This window comes from Chiloscyllium plagiosum, unplaced genomic scaffold (assembly GCF_037043375.1).
Source record: "Chiloscyllium plagiosum isolate Xiang-an unplaced genomic scaffold, Cpla_swu_hap1 HiC_scaffold_18, whole genome shotgun sequence".
NCBI classification, from domain to species: Eukaryota; Metazoa; Chordata; class Chondrichthyes; order Orectolobiformes; family Hemiscylliidae; genus Chiloscyllium; species Chiloscyllium plagiosum.
This window is the reverse complement of record NW_028270156.1, coordinates 28,864,046-28,881,925: the sequence shown is the minus strand read 5'-3', so window position 1 is coordinate 28,881,925 and position 17,880 is coordinate 28,864,046. Positions and strand designations below refer to the sequence as shown.

General features: G+C 41.2%; 1 protein-coding gene across 4 annotated transcripts in view; it reads right to left on the bottom strand.

The window, feature by feature from the left end:
• LOC122557711 (UPF0606 protein KIAA1549L-like) overlaps positions 1-17,880 on the bottom strand; it is a 274,642-nt gene that overhangs the window by 130,812 nt on the left and 125,950 nt on the right. For all 4 annotated transcript variants that reach the window (XM_087996374.1, XM_087996375.1, XM_043705602.2 and 1 more), the window contains 2 exons: positions 14,656-14,786; positions 1,744-1,912 (listed from right to left, as the gene is read on the bottom strand). In XM_087996374.1, the coding sequence (XP_087852500.1) occupies positions 1,744-1,912; positions 14,656-14,786 (300 nt within the window). The remainder of the gene's footprint in view (positions 1-1,743; positions 1,913-14,655; positions 14,787-17,880) is intronic.

Sequence of the window (17,880 nt, the reverse complement as noted above, 5' to 3'; positions counted from 1 at the left end):
CATCAAATTCTTCCAACATTTGAAATAGCTCGATTACCACTCCGCGACTTACTAAACTCTAATCTGATTTCCCACTGACTTCAAGCACACACTTACTTCAGTAAATCAACTGAACTTTATTACAAGTGTTACTAGAAACCCCTTCTCGCTACAGTCAAGAGCTCACTGGATTGTATTATTGGGCCTGTTTGACAAAACCCATTGCACAAATCATCAGGAAGCAGTAGAAAAAAAACAACTTACATTAATCACAAACATTAGGTTAAAAGTCTGTTACTACTTCTTCGCGTAGTGGACAACATCCCTGCTTCTGAGCCAGCAACTTCAGGTTTGAGAACCATACCAGAAACTAATGGCCAAGGAAGGAACGTTCACAATACAGACAAGCAGGTTGGGTTATCATGCAATGAGACACATATCAATACAGGCTGTAAATGCAGGAGAGATTCTTGGTCTTTGAATGCTTTATAAGGCAGGGACAGGTACCAGTTTTGATGTAAAAATGGGTGAAAGGTTGTCAGGGGAGGCAGGAATGTGAAGTCATCAGCTTAGCCATGATATTATGGCATGACAGAGCAGGCTCCAGTGTACAAATAGTCTGATCCTGATCCTGCCCCTAACCTGTATGTTCCTATGTATTCTGGGACATTCTGGAATTTGTATAAAATAGTACTGTGATGATGCTGCCCTTTTAACAAAGTTATTCTGTCCCTGTTTTTTTCCCTGAGATGAGTCATTAAGGCAGAGGTTCCAATATGTGGAAATATCCACTTGAAAAGGCCTTTAAGTTTTATTTTTAAAACACTTGCACAATGAAAGGGGAGTGCCCAGTTCTTCCAGTACAGGGTTTTTTTCTAGTTTTGGTTAGTTTTTAACTGGGGACCCAAAGAATCAGCTCCTTGCCGATCCCCTCCCTCACTCTGATATCTCTCTCTCTCCTCAGAGAACCTATGTTTGAATTTACCTTTTTTCCAAGGGGTGTTCTATGGAATGTTGCAGCCAGTCTTAAAGTTCTTTGTTAAGTTGCATTTTCGTGTCAGCTGGGTTTCAAAGCTATCTTATTCTAATTTTGGTTTTCTTTTGCTCATTTGCAAATAAATTCTGTTTTGTTTAAAACCAAGTGGTTTGACCAACCGCATTACTCCTGGAATATCCACTCTACACCTGCTTAAAACAACTAGAAAGTTTAGGGTCTGGGCTACCTTCTTGAAATGTTTTGAGGGGATCTGGCCTGGTCCATAATACTACACAAACGCAAGGGCTCTCTCTTTCATCACAAAAAATCAGCCACTGACTCAGTCTACACTTCCTCTGCCTTGGGAAAGCAGCCAATGTAATCAAAGACCCCTCCCATCCTTGTTATACGCTCTTCCAGCAGGCAGAAAGTTGAAAGGTTGGAAAATAAGACTTCTGAACAGACCCTCTCTGAGAATTGAGCTTTCTCCGCACCTTCTCTGTAGCTATAATAATTTATTTTGCACTTTGTTCTATTACTCTGATATACTTATGAAAGGTATGATTTGGCTGGTTAGCCTGCAAAACAAGAATTTTCACCACATCTCAGTACGTGTAACAATATTAAATCAAATCACTCCTCACCCCTCCATGTCATTTATCATCCTCGACTCCCCACTATACCTCTCTCCCAGAAGGATCAATCAGCTGCTCTTCTTTCTTATCATCCTGTGTTCTACACTGTATTTCAAATACAGAGCAAAATGAGACATGATAGAGACTACTTACGTTCAGCAAGGATCAGAGGTGGGTAAGCCAGGTAGTATCCAAGCTCAGCAGCTGTCAAGTGATGCAAAAGACTGCTGGATGTTGTGCCATTGAGAAGCGTACTTTCATTTCTCACTGCATACACCATTGTGACAGCTGTAGAGCCATCAGCAACAGACGTGTTCAAAATCTAAAGGGAAAACAACATGCATGTAGCATTGAGATGCTTCATCTCCTCCAAAATATAAAGTTCCTGCTTGCACTTATACTTTAACAATATTTAACCTTTAATGCGCATCTTTGAAATAACACACATCCTTCAAGCCAAACCCTTTAAATAAAAACAAACTTTTGAAACAACACAATCCTCTTTGCATCCATTCTGCATTCAATTTACCTAAGTCCTTTAAATGATATAACCCTTTTAAAAATGTTCATCTTTACACAGCACAAACCCTTGAACAAAACAAACACTTTCAGTTCATAACCTGGATATGGCATGAATCCCCTAAATGAAAAAAAAATTGTGATGCTATAATTGTCCTTAATAGTACAGCCCCATTAAAATGGCATGAACTATTTAAGTAATAAACCATTTAAATGATGTCTACACTTTAAAAGATCCTTGAAGCAAGACATGCCTTTCATGAAGCATCCTTTCTAACTGTCTGCTTCCTTTGAAAAAAAAATTACCCCTTTAATCTAGAATTATCCTTTACAACTGGTTAAAGTATGCACAAATTGCATGGTTTACAATGTGCAATCTACACACTGCAAAAAATGTACAAGAAAGATGCAGTTGAAAATATTAAATGAAACATGAATGTGATAAAAAAAACTCAGGTACCCCGACAATCCAGAATGCCAAACATAACAGGAGCTCATTAAAAATCTGCTGGCCTCTGGAAAGGGCTTTGCAACGCATTGCTTGTCTCTTATTGGTTAATGGGTCACTCAAAGACCTGGATAAGCTCAGAAATTAGATCTAATTTTATTCATTAAAATTCTAACAAAGCTCTATCTTTACAAAGCTGAAGGCTCCATTAATTTATAAGGGACATTAAATTATAAAATTTCAAATTAGAAAGGATAAGCAAGAACATTTGTCCTGGCTTGTACATTTTAATCTTAACATTCTGATACAGAATTCGCACAACGATATGGCACAGAAAGACGCCATTTAGACACGGTGTCTCGTTGAAAGAGTTGTTCGATTAATTCCACTCCTCCATTGTCTCCCTGTTGACTTTCAAGCTTTCCCCCCTTCAATTATATTTCCAATTTGAAAGTTACAATTGAATCTTGCAGGATATTTTCAGGCAGGCTCGAAGGGCAGAATGGCCTACTCCTGCACCTATTGTCTATTGACATCATAAAAACTTGGCGCATGAAAAACACATTTGTATCTTCCCCACCTCTGGCCCTATTGCCACTGAAAACAATTTCTCCTTATTTACACTAACAGAGCCCCTTAAGATAATGCCTCCAAAATCCCCTTTTAATCTTCACAATTAAGATAGGAAAATGGGTGAACGATAAAACCTACTGGAAACTGGATTTCCATTTGCTGACAAGAGCAGGCTTGGGTGTGGATGCAATTTAAAAACGGGTACCCGAGTTGTCTCTGGATTTCAGTGCTTCCAGCATGCGCTGCGATTTTCAAATGCAGGGTGGGAAGAGTAATGTGTGCCTCCAAATACTGCTTTATTAAATTCCCTGATGCTTCTAAACAAACCTTTGAGGTTGAGGACCCGACTCTTAAAGGTGAGCCTAGTGAATGTTACCAGCTGCTGGGTTCATTGTCAAGAACTAATAGTTCATTTTAAATGGATGAAGTATATGGTATTGGGGGCAAAGTACTAGATTGGATTGAAAATTGGTTGGCTAATAGGAAACAAAGGGTAGTGATAAACGGCTCCATTTCGGAATGGCAGGCAGTGACCAGTGGGGTACCGCAGGGATCCGTGCTGGGACCACAGCTTTTTACAATATATGTTAATGATATAGAAGATGGTATCAGCAATAACATTAGCAAATTTGCTGATGATACAAAGCTGGGTGGCAGGGTGAAAAGTGATGAGGATGTTAAGAGATTACAGGGTGACCTGGACAAGTTAGGTGAGTGGGCAGATGCATGGCAGATGCAGTTTAATGTGGATAAATGTATGGTTATCCACTTTGGTAGCAAGAACAGGAAGGCAGACTACTACCTCAATGGAATCAATTTATGTAAAGGGGCAGTACAGAGAGATCTGGGTGTTCTTGTACACCAGTCAATGAAGGCAAGCATGCAGGTACAGCAGGTAGTGAAGAAGGCTAACAGCATGCTGGCCTTCATAACAAGAGGAATTGAGTATAGAAGCAAAGAGGTGCTTCTGCAGCTGTACAGGGCCCTGGTGAGACCACACCTGGAGTACAGTGTGCAGTTCTGGTCTCCAAATTTGAGAAAAGACATTCTGGCTATTGAGGGAGTGCAGCGTAGGTTCACGAGGTCAATTCCTGGAATGGCAGGATTACCTTACACTGAAAGACTGAAGCGACTGGGCTTGTATACCCTTGAGTTTCGAAGATTGAGAGGGGATCTGATTGAGACGTATAAGATTATGAAAGGATTGGACACTCTGGCAGTAGGAAACATATTTCCACTGATGGGTGAGTGCCGAACTAGAGGACACAGCTTAAAAATACGGGGTAGACCATTTAGGACAGAGCTCAGGAGAAACTTCTTCACCCAGAGAGTGGTGGCTGTTGGAATGCTCTGCCACAGGGGGCAGTGGAGGCCCACTCTCTGGATTCATTTAAGAAGGAGTTGGATAGAGCTCTCAAAGATAGTGGAATCAAGGGTTATGGAGATAAGGCAGGAACAGGATACTGATTAGGAATGATCAGCCATGATATATTGAATGGCGGTGCAGGCTCGAAGGGCTGAATGGCCTACTCCTGCACCTATTGTCTATTGTCTATTGTCTACTTCATGTTGTATCTCCAGCGGGGTCTAGCACCATACATTTATTTTGTCTGAGTGGCTACCTTTCTTTACCTAAAACTATAAACCTTGCAAGAAGCTGCTCTATTTGCCACCACTAAATGGGGAGACAATGGCCTAGTGGTCTTCCTAGACTATTAATCCAGAAACTCACCCAATGTTCTGGGGACCTGGGTTCAAATCGTGCCATAGCAGATGGTGGAATGTGATTTCATGAAAATCTGGAATCAAGAGTGTAACGATGACCATGAAACCAATGTCAGGAAAAATCTGGTTCACTAATGTCCTTTAGGGAAGGAAATCTGCCATCCTTACCTGATCTGGCCCACACGTAATGCTACACCCACTCACAGAAATATGGTTGACTCTTAACTGCCCTCTGGGCAATAAATACTGGCATAATCAGAGTTGCCTATGAGTGATTTTCCTACTCCTTGGATGCTGCCTGACCTGCTGTGCTTTTCCAACACCACTCTAATCTTGACTCTGACCTCCAGCATCAGCAGTCCTCACTTTCGCCAATGAGTGAATTAACCATGGTTACCATCTGCTTTTGCTGCTGGCATCAGATTGGCAGCTCCCATCTCTTGGTGACATTCAGCACCATCAATTAGGTGTCAAGCTCACCTCCTGCAAAATTAGGCCTTTAACATTTCAAAGTAACGTTGCATTAGTTGGGATCTGAAACTCATCTGGGCTTTGGGCTCCTGAGCTGATATAAAAATCAGACCTGAGCTGAAATTAGAATAACAAATCCAGTGTCACTTACAACCAATGAAGCACAAAATGCTGCAGAATAGAATAAGAGATTTGAATGGGTGAATCAGCAAACGATGTAATTAGGAGATCATTCTAGTGGGACCCATCGGATTATGTATTAGTAAGTATAAAATGTTAGTCAATGACAGATTTAAGCTGGAAGACTATTTTTCTAATCAACCTGTTCGGAGATGTTATTACACACCTCTAGAGCAGGTGAGACATGAACCCAGGCCTCCCAATCCAGGGATAGGGACACTACCGCTGTGTTATTAAAGTTCCTAGCAAAAAGGTTTTTTTTTTTTAATTGCCATTTTTTTTAATTTTAAAAAATGAACCTATTCAGAAATGTTATCACACACCCTTAGATTATGTGGTCCAAGAAGCCAGGCCTCCTGGTACAGAGATAGGGACAATGCAGTTGCACCACAGATGGAAGATAAAATTTTACAAAATAATAGCACTCACCTGAGCAGGCAAAAATAGCAAATTAGTAACAGGAAAATTACAAATCACCAGATATAAAATGAATAGATCGATGGAGAATTGATTACATGTATACAGGAGGCCACTCTGAATATTCACTGTTGTCATGGTGATTTCAATCATTCAGAAAATTAAATGGATAGGGAAAGCCGACCGCAAAGGCAGAAGAGACCAAATATGAACTTAGTACAGTAATCACAGACTGCTTTACATTGTAAAATGTGAATCGGAGCGTCAAACCTGACATTTTATTAGGAATAGGGCTATTATAATGAAGCCACAAAAACAAGTCAAGAGTAACCAACCAGTTTTAATTTTGTTCAGTGACATTATAGTTGCAAAGAGTGTTAATGTCCCAAATACAGAATTTTACACCGAACATTTCAAACATTATGACTGCAAACTGTAGCTTCCCTCCAGACAACATATGATGGTGTGATGGTTATCTAATTGAGCACTAATCAAAAGTCTGGACTCAAAAGTAAAGAGCTTGCAGATTAAATCCTCAGTATGAGTAATTTGAGAAATGGAATCCAATCTGAAAATTTTCATAATAAATCTGGTATGAATGACCAGAAATTGTTCTCAAAAATGTCCTTTCGGAATCAGGAATCCTGTCTTCCTTACCCAATCAGACCCAGTATAAAGGTGTCTCTAGTCCCACAACCACATTGTTGATAGAAATGGCCTGACAATGCCATTCAGCTGGATCAAGATTCAATGAATGGAAGCTTTGGAGAAAGCGAAGAGAAGAACAGAGGGAACCTATCATTAGTCCGCGGGAAGATCAAAGCAGTAATAATGGTGAGAAAGGAAGGATGTGGAGGAGATAGTGAAGGGTTCATGGGCAAACTCGTACACAAAGCGAAGGAAAAAGGAAGGAACTGTGTTGGGATATTGGAGTTCACACCAGCCAGTAGGAGATCCAGCAAGTCACCTGCGCTGCTTCTTCCATAAGAGGACTCACAGGATCACTGACCAACCAGGCTATGGAGAGAGTGTTTGGTTCAGTTTGGGGCCAGCAGTGGTGGCAACGAGGCAGACTGGTGGAGATAGTCAGCTCCGAGAACAATATTTGGGCAGGGGAGGAGAGGTTCAGGTCCTGGGATGGTGTGCCAGATCAGGGTGTGGCAGGGTAGGTAGGGCTGTTGGAGAAGGATCAGTATGGGAAAAGTCAGGTCCCAGGAGTATAATAGATCTGAAGAAAGCTGTGGTTAGGAGTGTATATGAGGTAAGGATAGGACGAGTTTAATATACATTTTTAACAGTCTAACTTTCCAGAGCAATTATTTTGTTTAATTTCATGAGAACTATCTGAATGGAGACTTTCAGAGTGTTCCAGATGTTGGAGAATTGCCAAGTTTAGATTGGATTAGATTCCCTACAGTATGGAAACAGCCCTTTGGCCCAACAAGTCCATACTGACCCTTCTGAAGAGTAACCCACCCATTCCCCATATTCCCCCCATGGGCAATTTAGTTTGACCAATTCACCTGACCTACACATCTTTGGATTGTGGGAGGAAACCAGAGCACCCAAAGGGAACCCACGCAGACACAGGGAGAATGTGCAAACTCCACACAGACAGGCAGGAATTGAACCTGGGTCCCTGGCGCTGTGGGGCAGCAGTGTAACCACTGAGCCACCGTGCCACCCCAAGTTCTTTGGACAATTCCTTCGGAATGTGCTATAATGGTGATTTGGCAGGGTCCCCACACACAATCCTACCCACACTGGAATAACAACTGTCTGATCAGTCTAAAATCTGCCCCAACGTATTTTAATAAACCAGGATAATTACATAATAATAAATAACCTATAAGAAAACTCACAGCAAAATCTCGCTGCTGGAATCAATTAATCAGGACAATGACTCTAAGGTAAGAAAATGCATTGAGTAAATAGGAACAGATATATTCTATCCTTGAAAATACTTTGTGACTTAAGAGGTAAATTGTTGTTGCCCATGTTCCCATATGCTTGATACCCTTAACTTTCCAGGAGTTAGAATGTCTGAAATGTAAGAATAGGTCAAAGACACATAGTGGGAGGCAGGATGTTTAAATAAGAGGATCATTCTGGATTTGAAGTATTTTCCATCCTTCAACAACCTCCACTGCAGCATCTATTCCTCGCCTTCCTGCTATTGAGATACTTAATGAGACTTGCATTCTGGCTCATATGTTCCAGTCATTGCCCAGCCACATTAGGAAGCACAGGTCACTTGCATGGAAGAAAGAAAGACTTAATGTTACATCATGCCATTCACAGGACTTCAGGACATCTCAAAGTAATTTGTAGCTAATTAAGTACTTTAGATGTGCAGTCATTATTGTAAGGGAGGATATGTAGCACCAATTTTTGAATAGCAAAATCCCACAAACAGAAGTGTGCTAAATAAACAGGTAATCTAATTGAAGGATAAATGTGGGATCAGACTATGGGAACAATCCAAAGAGCTCCATGTCAAATCAATATTAAGAGCTGAGGCCAGAGGGTACTTTAATACATCATCAGTCTCTATTGCTTTAATGGTCATAAATATTCACCGATCATACACATGAGTCTTAGACATTCATGAAACAAATTTTGAGACAACGAGGCCAGTTTTGCTTCAACTTACTATGCTTCTAAGTGTGATGATACAATGTGCTTTAAGAGGTATATTTGTCCTGGTTACTTTTTTTTTTATGAAGAATGGTTGAGACAGAGGCACCGAGCTGCTCAAAGCCAATAAAGTAAACAGCTTGTGAGGCCTTGGGCTTTTATGTTAAAACAATAGAAGCAGCCTGAATGGGTGGGGTCAAGCACCCACAGAACCAGGATTTTAGATTTAGCTTTAAGCAGTTGCTGGACTCTTGAAGCTGGATGTGGAAAGACTCATTCCTCTCTCTGTTACAACTGAAAGCTGAGGTTTTCCTCAGGCTGTTATAATTGCATGTGAGATAACTTTACTGAATTTGCCTTTGCTAAAGGTGTGTTTATGGGATGTTACTAAATTGGAAAAGTTAGTTAGTAGTAGTTAACATATACATTATTTTGTTAAGCATTTTGATAAGAGTTACAGTTAAGCCAATTCTTATTTTTGTCTGTATTTTAACTGGTGTGTAAAAGTAAAGTGTGTTTTCTTAAAGTTGAGTAGTATGCAATGCCTTACACTTACCTTTAAAGTAAGAAAAATTTAGGGCCAAGGCTATCTTCTTAATATGTTTTGAGGGGGTTTGGTAGGGTTCATTAAATAAGGATCATCTATGTTAGCCAAACTCACTTTGGTTGATCCTTTTATTGAAGATCAGATAGGATCAAACTGAAATGTTGCAGCCTGCAGGTTATGTCTTGATTGGTAAACCCACACATTGCGAGATTTCAATACAAGTTAGGAACAAGCTTATTGTACAGGACACCTTAGTTTGCTCAATAATACATGCCATGTAGCACAAAAAAGGCCAATTTTCATCTCCAGAATGGCTTGCTGATGGATTTCTCTCAGCAACATTCAAGTCTTTATACTCTGTGTATACATAAAATTTAAGAAAAGCAGGAGATGAATTTTAAAATGTTCCCAGTCATCCATTGAATTCAATCTTCATGTCTTTGTGGTCTTTAAAAAAACTGATTAAACACCTTCAATTTTTAACATGACGCATGTAGCCAATTGTTGCTGCAGCTTGTTTTGTGAGAGGGCAGCTATTCAAGTCAATGCTTAAGTACAAAATAATGGCACAATTCTGGGTTTCAGAGAGTGTAGGTGACACTGAGTAAGAGCAAGATAAGAGAAATCGCAGCTAGAAAATTGGTCACAATTAGGAGGATGACTTCAGGTAGCAGAGGCTTGAGGCACTTTGCTGAGACAAATGATAAATGGATGTTTGCTTATTCTGTAGGCAAATCTGCAACCTATATGGTGTATAATCTGCTACAGAGAATAAAAAAGAGACAGAAGAAGGGAACAGAAAAGGGGAAGAGCAAGTGGAAAGAGAGAAGAGAGGGAGACTGCAGTGGTTCAAGATGGCAGCTCATCACCACCTTCTCAAGGGCGATTAGGGACAAGCAATAAATGCTAGTCAGCCAGTAATGCCCACATCCTACAAGGGAATTTTAAAAAAGACAGAGAAAAATGAGAGGGGACATTGAAAGATTGAGAGAGAGAGAGAGAGAGCAGTAGACAGAGATAACGAAACAGTGAAAGACACAGAGAAAGAAATAAAGAATAAATCAGAGAGGGACAAAGAGTGAGAACATAAGAACAGAAAGAGAGCATAGAGAGATTGACAGAGAAACAAAGACACACAGAATAATAAAAAGACAGAAATCAAGAGAGACAACGATGTAGAAAGAGTGAGTGAGAGATACCTAAAAGGAACATTAAAGGAACAGAGAAAACAATGAAGAAAAAAGAGAGACAGAAACATATATGTAGTTAAAGAGATGGCCAGTGATGCAGACAGCAGAGGGACAAAACTTAAATCAGAGGGCAGAGACAGGTACACATGGAGAGAGACAGAAATAAAGATAGGCAGAGAAACAAAGTAAGTCGGAGATGAAGACCATCATTGAGATTGAGAGATGGGAAAAGGGGAAAAAAAATGCAAAGAGGAAGAGAAGCAGAGCCCAACAGAAACCAACACATAGAGGGTGTCTATAATTATGGGAAGTTTGAATCGACTCTGCAAGAAGTCCTTTAAAACAAGTCATGGATATGTAATACGTCCACACACGGAACACAGACAATGAGGCTCAGAAGATGCATTCTGTGCATCATGACTAGTTACAAATTTGCTGTACAAGAAGTCCCCGAGATATAAACGAGCTCCGTTTTTAAATCTGTTCATACGTTGAATTTGTACGTAAGTCAGAACAGTTACGTACGGTTCACATCGAGAGTCAATTAGTCAAATGTTTGACTTAGTATATAGTATATATTTTAACTAAAACAGATAGAAAAGAAAGGATAATGATTACTCTCAATCTAATCAATGTCTTGCATATTAGAAGGGGCCTTAATTAATAATTAAGATGACTTTATTAATTGGTTGATGGGCCTGGTGTTGGAGAGTTAGGGTCTGATTCTGCTGCTGGAGAATGGGGTTTACTTCTGAAGTCAATTTCTTAAAATAAACATCAAAAGGTGACTTGACAGAGCTTTTCTCTTTCTCATTGTAAATGGCCTTGTAGAAGCTGAGGCCATCGGTAACTATCCAGTAAACTTTGGTGAACCTCTCTGTATTAGGAACTTTGCCATCCCTGTTTTGTGCATCGAGCAAAGTAGTCTGCCAGTTCGTTAGTATGAAAATTTGTACATAACTCGATATTTTAAAATAATAGGCTTTACGGACATCGGTTCGTAAGTACGGACGTTTGTAACCTGGGGAAAGCCTGTACAATTATCAGGTGAGATACTAGGTGACTAGGTAGCACACTCAATAATTACAATCCTGGGGCGATATAATTTTAACACTGGACTATATAACATAAATCACTATATTTCACACCTCTGAAACAAAATGCCACAAGTTCTTGACTTAAATGTTCAAGGTTTGCGTAAAGATTTGTAGCTCTGGTGCCCGTTGTTTGTGGTTGTGGGTACGTTCGCCAAGCTGGGAAGTTGAGTTGCAGACTAGGTGATATCTTCAGTGCTTTGGAGCCTCCTGTGAAGCGCTGCTGTACCGTGACTTCTGGATTTTATTTGGTTCTGTTTCTGCTACTTCCGGTTGTTCATTGTACTGATCGATCTATTGGGTCCAGGTCAATGTGTTTGTTGATAGAGTCTGTGGATGAATGCCATATGCTTCTAGAAATTCTCTGGCTGTCCTCTGTTTAGCTTGCCCTATGATTGTTGTGTTGTCCCAGTTGAATTTGAGGTCCCTGTCATCTGTGTGCATGGCTACAAGGGAAAGCTGGTCGTGGAGTTTAGTGGCTAGTTGGTGTTCGTGGATGCGGATCGTTAGTTGTCTGCCTGTTCATCCTATATAGTGTTTTGAGCAGTCTTTGCATGGAATTTTATAAATTACGTTAGTCTTGCACATGACAGGTATAGGGTCTTTTGTCCTGGTGAGTTCTTGTCTGAGCATGGCTGTTGGTTTAGGGGCTGTCATGAAACCCAGTGGGCAGGGAAGTCTGCCTGTAAGTTCTGAGACATTTTTTATGGAAGGCAGCGCAGCTAGTGGGTTAGGTCGTGGCATGTCCTTGTTGCATTGTGTGTCTGTTAGGCATTTGCAGATGAAGTTGCACAGATATCCGTTCTTGGTGAAGACTCTGTAGAGGTGTTCTTCTTCCCTTCATAGCTCTGGAGTGCTGCAGTGTGTTGTGGCCTTTTTGAACAGGGTCCGAATGCAGTTTCTCTTGTGTGTGTTTGGGTGGTTGCTGTTGTAATTCAGGACCTGGTCAGCGTGTGTGGCTTTCCTGTACATGTTTGTAGTGCATTCACCATTCTGAGTTCTTTGTACCATCACATCCAGGAGTGAGAGTTAATGGTTTCCTCCTCTCTCGTAACTCTGATCCCTGTGAGTATGGTGTTGATGAGCCAGTGTGTGTTCTCAATTTCTGTTCTCTTAACAATAACAAAAGTGTCCTCTATATATCAGTTCCAGAGTTTGGACTGGATTTGTGGTAGTGCTGTTTGTCCCAGTCTTTGCATCACTGCTTCTGCAATGAGCTCAGAGATGGGTGAGCCCAAAGGTATTCCATTGACCTGTTCCTATATTTGGTTGTTGAATGTGAAGTGTGTCGTCAAGCACAGGTCTAGTAGTTAGAGTATGGAGTTCTTGTTGTTAAGTTCCCATTGTGCTGCCTGTTCTGCCTGTCCAGGAGGATGGCTATTGTCTCTATGGCTAGTGTTTGATCAGCAGATCCAAACACTCCACACAATCATCACAGGAATTCCTAGACAACATCAAGAACATAAACATAGACAAGGACGAAGCAATGGTCTCACTTGATGTTACGGCACTGTTTACTTCAACTGACAAAACTCTACCCAGAGAATCAATAGCCAACCTCCTGGACGGGCAGAACAGACGACACGATGGGGAACTTAACAAGAAGGACTCCATACTCAAATTACTAGACCTGTGCTTGACGACACACTTCACATTCAGCCAACTATATGAACAGATCAATGGAACAGCTTTGGGCTCATCCATCTCTGGGCTCATAGCAGAAGCAGTGATGCAAAGATTGGAACAAGCAGCCCGACCACAGATCCAAACCAAACTCTGGATGAGATACGTAGATGACAGTTTTGTCAACATTAAGAGAACAGAAATTGAGTACACACAGCAGATCTTCAGCATCATACTCACAGGAATCACATTTACGAGAGAGGAGGAAACCAACAATCAACTCCCATTCCTGGATGTGATGTTACAAAGAACACAGAATGGTGAATGCCAGACAAACGTGTACAGGAAAGACACACACTCTGATCAGGTGCTCAATTACAACAGCAACCAACAAACACACACAAGAGAAGCTGCATTCGGACCCTGTTCAAAAGGGTCACAATATACTGCAGCACTCCAGATGTATGAAGGGAAGGAGAACACCTCTACAGAGTCTTCACCAAGAACGGATATCTGTGCAACTTCATCCACAGATGCCTAACAGACAAACAACGTGATGAGGACATGTCTCAACCTAACTCAGTAACCACGCTACCTTACATAAAAAAAATCTCTGAATTGACAGCCAGACTTCTCTGACAGCTGGGTTTCATGACAGCCCATAAACCGATAGGCATGCTCAGACAACACCTTACCAGGAGAAAAGATCCGACACCAATCATGTGCGAGACTAACATAATTTACAAGATTCCATGTAAAAACTGCATGAAAAACTATATAGGGCAAACAGGCAGACAACTAACACTCCACATCCATGAGCACCAACTAGCTATTAAATGCTATGACCAGCTGTCCCTAGTAGCCACACACACACAGATGAGAAGGTCCACAAATTCAACTGGGACAACACAATGATCATAGGACAAGCTAAACAGAGGACAGCCAGTGAATGTCTTGAAGCATAGCACTCATCCACGGACTCCATCAGCAAGCACATTGACCCAGACCCAACATACCGGCCATTACAACGAACAACCGGAACCGGCTACCGGAAGCAGCTGAAACAGAACCAAATAAATTCCAGAAGACACAGTACAGCAGCGCTTGACAGGAGGCTCCAAAGCACTGAAGACGTCACCTAGACAGGGGACAAAATGTCTCCAAATCAACTTCCCAGCATGGCGAACATGCCCACAACCATGACTTAATATGGATTTATTTCACAAGTGGTGTTTGTTCTGATGTGCTCACTCACATGAGGGGAAGATAATGGGGCGGCCCAGTGGTTACCACTGCTGCCCTACAGCACCAGGGACCTGGGTTCAATTCCACTCCTGGGCAACTGTTTGTCTGGACTTTCCACATTCTCCCCATGGGTGGGTTTCCTCTGGGTGCTCCAGTTTCCTCCCGCAGTCCCAAGATGTGCAAGTTAGGTAAATTGGTCATGCTAACTTGTCCATAGTGTTCAGGGGTATGTAGGTGAGATGCATTAATCAGGGGTAATGTAAAGTAATGGGGTAGGGGAATGGGTCTGGGTGGGATACTCTTCGGAGGGTCAGCGTGGATTTGTTGGGCGAAATGGCCTGTTTCCACACTGTAGGGATTCTATGATAAGACCTTCCCCTGAAAGAAAGCGATTACCTGAACACTGAAGTAACTTTTCAAATTGGCTCGAGATGCAGCCTCCTCGAATGCTCTCCGTAGCCTTGTTTCCATGGTCTGAACAAAACTGCAGAATTTCACGATGTCTGTTGTACTCACAAACTGCAGCACTGGGTCAGAAACAAGAGAGAGAGCTTTAATAGCATGCACAAGAATTTCCTTCAGATGACAAGTCTTGTTAAATCCTGTACCATCTCTAATTCTTTCACAGCCTGGGTAGGGAAGATTAAATAAATAGATAGTGCCTATTTCAATCTTCTTCAACTACAGTAAAATGCTCAATATTGACCCTTTACTGTTTCCACTGCAAAAATAAAATTACTAAAAAATCGTGGATGATCCAAAGTCAATGAGCAAACCGAGATTTCACTTAACTGCAAAATCGAAATGCTAATAAAAAGGCTATTATATCGAGAGAGTGCTGCACTATTAGAGTGCCAGAACTAAGGGTGTACTCAGTGGCTCAGTGGTTAGCACTGCTGCCTCACAGCACTAGGGTCCCAGGTTTGATTCCAGCCTCGAGTGACTTTCTGTGTGGAATTTGCACATTCTCCCTGTGCCTGCGTGGGTTTCCTCTGGGTGCTCCGGTTTCCTCCCACAGTCCAAAGATGTGCAGGTCAGGAGAATTGGCCATGCAAAATTGCCCATAGTGTTAGGTGCATTAGTCAGAGGGAAATGGGTCTAGGGGTGGGTTACTCTTCGGAGGGTTGGTGTGGACTGGTTGGGCCAAATGGCCTGTTTCCACACTGTAGGGAATCTAAGCTCTAAGCTACTGCAGTGTCAGACAGCCAAGACAGACGGAATAATACCTGGTCGAATGAATAAGTACTGATGGTGTAATGCACTGTCCACACACTTGAAGAAAAAAAATTACACTGCTGTTTGGTTGGAGATTGTTCACTGCAAAAAGGTTTCTGTGTTTCCTATATTACAAGATATTTATTTGGCTGTTAAAGTTTTGGTAAGTCCTGAAGCCATGAAAAGCACTATATATACTCTCTCTCTTTATTTACTTCCTAACACATTCGATTGTTACAAGTTTAATCCGAGCCTAAACCATTTCAATATCAGCTCAATGCCAAAGTAATCCTCTTCACATTCCAGTAGTCATGGAATGACAAACCCAGATGTGCTTGCATTACTAATGTTTCACTTAATCCTCTCCCTATTTCAAGGAAGTATGAAAAGTTTTCGAACTTTCTGGAACGTGTTGAAGTCGATAAAGCATGACACTGTCCACGTACGGCCAGTCTGCAATTCTCAAACCCAAAGTGCACCTAAGAAAGGTTTGAGAGCAAAAAGAGAAGCTGGCATTCATACAGTGCTTTTCACAACTTCAGGACATGCAAAAGTACTTCACTGCCAATGAAGTACTGCTGAAGTCGAGTGGTTGTCACCACAGAGAACTAGACAACCAACTGAGGCACAATAAAAGATTCCCTGCTGAAATAGCACTGACTCCAGCAATTTCATGTCCTGTTGAATAAGATGATAAATATTGGCCTCACCTACAGGGAAACGCATCAGCGTTTGTTCAAGTCATGGTTAGAATAGAATACATTATAGAGTATCTACAGTTTGGAAACAGGCTATTAGACCCAACAAGTCCACCCGGACCCATTCCCCTATCCTATTATATATCCTACATATATCCTGACTAATGCACCTCTCCTACACATTCCTGAACACTACGAGCAATTTTAGCATGGCCAAATCACCTAACCTGCACATCTTTGGATTGTGGGAGGAAACCAGAGCAACCCAGAGGAAACCCACGCAGACACAGAGAGAACGTGCAAATTCCACACAGACAGTTGCCAAGGCTAGAATCAAACTTGGGTCCCTGGTGCTATGAAGCATCAGTGCTAACCACTGTGCCATGGTGTTCAACAGCACCTTGTTTTAAAGTTAAGCAGAAATGATAAGCTGTAACTCTGCAAAACTGGTAGTACAAGTTTAAGATTTATGGAATTGGGAACTTCTGAAATGTATACCCATTTGTTGCTCATACACACTTTTCTGTGGACTAGGTTTTGAAAAATTCCATAAAATCATATGTGCTGTTGGCAATTAACCTTGAGTGGTAACTGAGTGCAAACTGACTACGATATTTCCTGCACTGTACCAGTGATGACACCTCAAACGGAGTTGCTGCAAAGTACTTAGGGATGGTGCTACAGAAATATAAGGTTTTCATCTCCGAGATGTCCAGAGTTTATCTGGAAAATTGCTTCACATGGTCTCTAAATAAGATGTGGAAACAGACCCCAAAGTTTCTGGCAGTGAGCATACAATGATATCTGGACAGGTTCAGCTAGACCTAGGGGGAAAACTGATGGCTTGTGACAGTTTGTATTGTTGGAGCTGGCAAAATCCAATTTACAATTAACTGTCTTTTGGGAATCACAACATGAGGTCTGCCTTCAAGCCTCCTGCTACAAGACAGTCACAACAGATGGGTATCCAGCTGGGTGAGGCACAGCAACAACAACTTGGATTTGTACAGCACAGTAAAGATGTTTCATAGTTGTGCATTGAAACTAAATCATATAAGGAACCATTACGATAGTTTACCAACGGTATGGTTAAAAAGTTGTATTTTTAGAAGCATGGTCAAAAGTCACATGACACCAGGTTATGGTCCAACAGGTTTATTTGAAATCACAAGCTTTCAAAGCGCTGCCCCTTCGTCAGGTGAAGTGAGTGAAGAGAGTATGTCATTGGAGAAGAAATAAGTAGGACATTTTAGGAATGGAATTCAGAGTTTAATGTTATTGCTTATTAATTCTATTTATATGAACGAGGTGGGGATGCACAGCAGATTATCTGAAACGGGTTGCTGAGTTAGGACACATATGCTTGCCATATGCAACTTTGCAAATAAACATAAAAATGTGTAAAGATTCATTCCCGCTTCATTTTTCACCCAACAAGGGACGCACAAGAAGCTAGAATTAAAGGAGGGCAGGACTGGAGGAGATTAAAGAGATAGGGTAAGAAAAACATTTCTAGCATTGCAAAACAAAGATGAACATTTTAAATTTGAGTCCTTTCTGCAATGTTATGAATAATATTGTGTAGATCAAGTCTCATACTCAGAAGCTGGAGACCATAACTGAATCAGGAAAGGATAGGGGAAGAAAGTGTTGAGGAAAAGAGGGGATCAGTTGGAATGCAACAATACATTAATCCAGCCAGAGAGAT